This window comes from Plodia interpunctella, chromosome 21 (assembly GCF_027563975.2).
Source record: "Plodia interpunctella isolate USDA-ARS_2022_Savannah chromosome 21, ilPloInte3.2, whole genome shotgun sequence".
Classification (NCBI taxonomy): domain Eukaryota; kingdom Metazoa; phylum Arthropoda; class Insecta; order Lepidoptera; family Pyralidae; genus Plodia; species Plodia interpunctella.
The window spans coordinates 1,422,047-1,424,727 of NC_071314.1; the positions used below are offsets into that span (position 1 = coordinate 1,422,047).

Below are 2,681 nucleotides of genomic sequence, written 5' to 3' on the forward strand. Positions count from 1 at the left end.
AAAGGTTAATATTTTATTAGATATAAATGGTTTCACACACATTATAATAGTAATGTATGTATATCTATTAAACGACATTTTTTTATTAAGTAGGTTGGTTATTGAAATCTTATAAATAACATTATTTATATAATATTATTTCCATTTTCAACACACTCGTAAATTTACAGCTTAATATGTTAATATATCTGCGTTATATGACATACGCGTGCGTTGATCTTTACATACTCGTCTTTATTTAGGCACTCCGCTTCGTGTTGCGCATGAAAAAAGTCCCGCCTCGCATGTAATAACAAACATTTGCACCCTTGTAATAATACAGTAGTTCATGAGTATGACCAAGTAAGTATAGGTATATTATAAGACCACAGTGATGTAAAAGAGTTTTGTGATTTCTTAACGGTAGATAAAAAATATGGCCTAATTGTATAAAAAAAGGATACACTTACTTAAATTATACGATTACACAAAAAAATGAAATGGTTTTCTGAATTTGATTATATCACAACTAAGTACTGTTAAGCTTAAGTACTGTGTGTCTTTGAGTCGAAAACAATTAGGGCGTGTCCCCTTAGCAGGCAACACTAGGTTTTGAGAGAGTACTAAAAACTGATCATTGCTGATTGCAATAACCATGAATTAATTTCATGGATATTGCAATGGAATGACAATTTGTCCTCTTTATAAACAGACTGTAATTTCAGACGTAGCTGTGGCATTTAATACTTTTTACCTTCTCATTCTGAAGTCTTCCTGCCGACTCCTAATACCCATCCTTGGTTACCTTCGTCCGCTCTGAACACCTTATTCAGCCACCCGGACTCCAAATCTTCATAATCAGCTTGGGTGAATTGCTGCAAGAACTCTTTCCTTTTGCCTTGCAGTTTGTCCAGCTCAATCTCCAAAGCATACTTGAATTGGTCCTTCCAGTCTTCCACCTGAACCTTCTTAAAGCCAGCGTTGGTCAGAATTGCTTTGTACTCAGATATCGTCACCATATCGTAGTCGCGATCTATTAAATATCTCTTAAACTCTTCAGTGTATTTCGTCTCATCTTCACCTTTGACGTAATCAGTAAATAGGACACATCCGTTAGGCTTCAACCATTTTAACATCTTCTTAAACAGCTGATCTTTATTCCGAATGTGGAGGAGTGTGTCTCTTGAGTAAATCAGATCAAAGGAGTTCTCAGGATAATCTATTTTAGTGCAGTCTTGGAACTCGAATTTGACTTTGTCCCACAGGTGTGGCCGTTTAGATAAATGTTCGCGAGCAATTTCTAGCATGTTCTCTGATAGATCCAGACCAAGGACTTCAGCTCCGAATTTTTCGGCGAAAAGGAAACTGTGTCCTCCGAGACCAGATCCAACGTCTAGTACTTTAGGGTTCTTTCCTAATTGGACATACTCTAAGACTTTCATGGTAGTAGTTATACCTCCAGTTGATAAAAAGGTCTCACCGAATATCCACTCGTATTTCTCCAGCCCATGTTTGGAGTACTGGCCGTTGTCCAAAAACTTTTGGTAGTTCTCGTGAGAAGTCATTTTGCTGTTCTCTATGGAGATGTCGACTGCAGAATAAGTGAATGGTAGAAAAGTTGTGGTATTTATGTGTTAGACGACAGTTTTGATAAGGTTTTGTTTTGCAATAACATGGGGAGACTGGGGTGATATTGTAGAGGAGGAGTGTATCATGTCCCATTTGTTTTCGTATAATTTATTTTGTCCTGTGGTTCTTTGGCATAAAATATTTTGACATACTATTATGTCCTATGTCTAAAACATAATTTGATTAATGTTTGACATACGGTATTTATGTATGTATTAACTTTTAGGTAAGATTCGTTATGCTTCAAATAGTAAAGCGTAAACCGTTATGCGAAAGAACGTTAAGCTTAAAAATCATTATGCCACAATACAGGACGCTATATTACATTATGGCTTAAATTTTTATGCTTATTGATATAGTCCCGTTCCATTTTGTTTGTAATTTTAACGCTATACAGATGAAACAAGAAATTGATAGTTATTGGACACGAAATTCGGACAGCTACGGATGCAAGAGTGACTGCGAATAAAAGTTAATAAAATAATTGCCGGCTTTGAATGAATTCAAGCCCGTTTTAAACAACTCCATGTTGTAGTGTAGAAAACCATGGGAGAGAGTTAATTCCTCAACCTCTGATGAAGTGAGGTGTGATTGTGAAAGGTGTATGTTGGCATCATTTCAAACATAAACATGCAAATAGCATGTTATAGTTTATATGAAAAAAAAAACATCTTTTATGATGATAAACTATATCACCTCGGTCTCCTCTTTTATTTATTACACAATAATTAGGTTTAATAATTTAGCTTTTGACCCATCATGCCATATTAACACAGATGAGAGGCATGTGTCGACCTACGTTCTGATAAGTGATAATTTTGAACGTGACTCTTCATAATGGCTCAAAAACAGGTGTGGTGACTATTCTGGTCTTATTTAATTGTAATTTCTTGTAAAAACCTGTTACTCTTTTCTTCTTTATATGTTAGGTCCATAGGTGGTGAATCTATGGTTAAAGGCGTTCAAGACAGATGTAAACCAAGGTATACATATAACCAACCAAGATAGATGGAGGTCTTGAATTTAATCTGCCCGCAGCCGAAAAGTCAGCGTAAAAATAACCTTAAAATTTA

The 2,681-nt window shown here is 35.4% G+C and overlaps 1 protein-coding gene across 1 annotated transcript; it reads right to left on the reverse strand.

Moving 5' to 3' along the window:
• Window positions 1-1,588, reverse strand: LOC128679156 (uncharacterized). The gene has a single exon (XM_053761209.2). The coding sequence runs from the start codon at window positions 1,542-1,544 to the stop codon at window positions 738-740; it is 807 nt and encodes a 268-aa protein (XP_053617184.1). The 5' UTR covers window positions 1,545-1,588; the 3' UTR covers window positions 1-737.
• Window positions 1,589-2,681: the final 1,093 nt, after the last annotated feature.

What these genes read in the sequence shown, in the direction of transcription:
- LOC128679156 (XM_053761209.2), bottom strand. Translation starts at nt 1,544, where the DNA reads ATGACTTCTCACGAGAACTACCAAAAGTTTTTGGACAACGGCCAGTAC.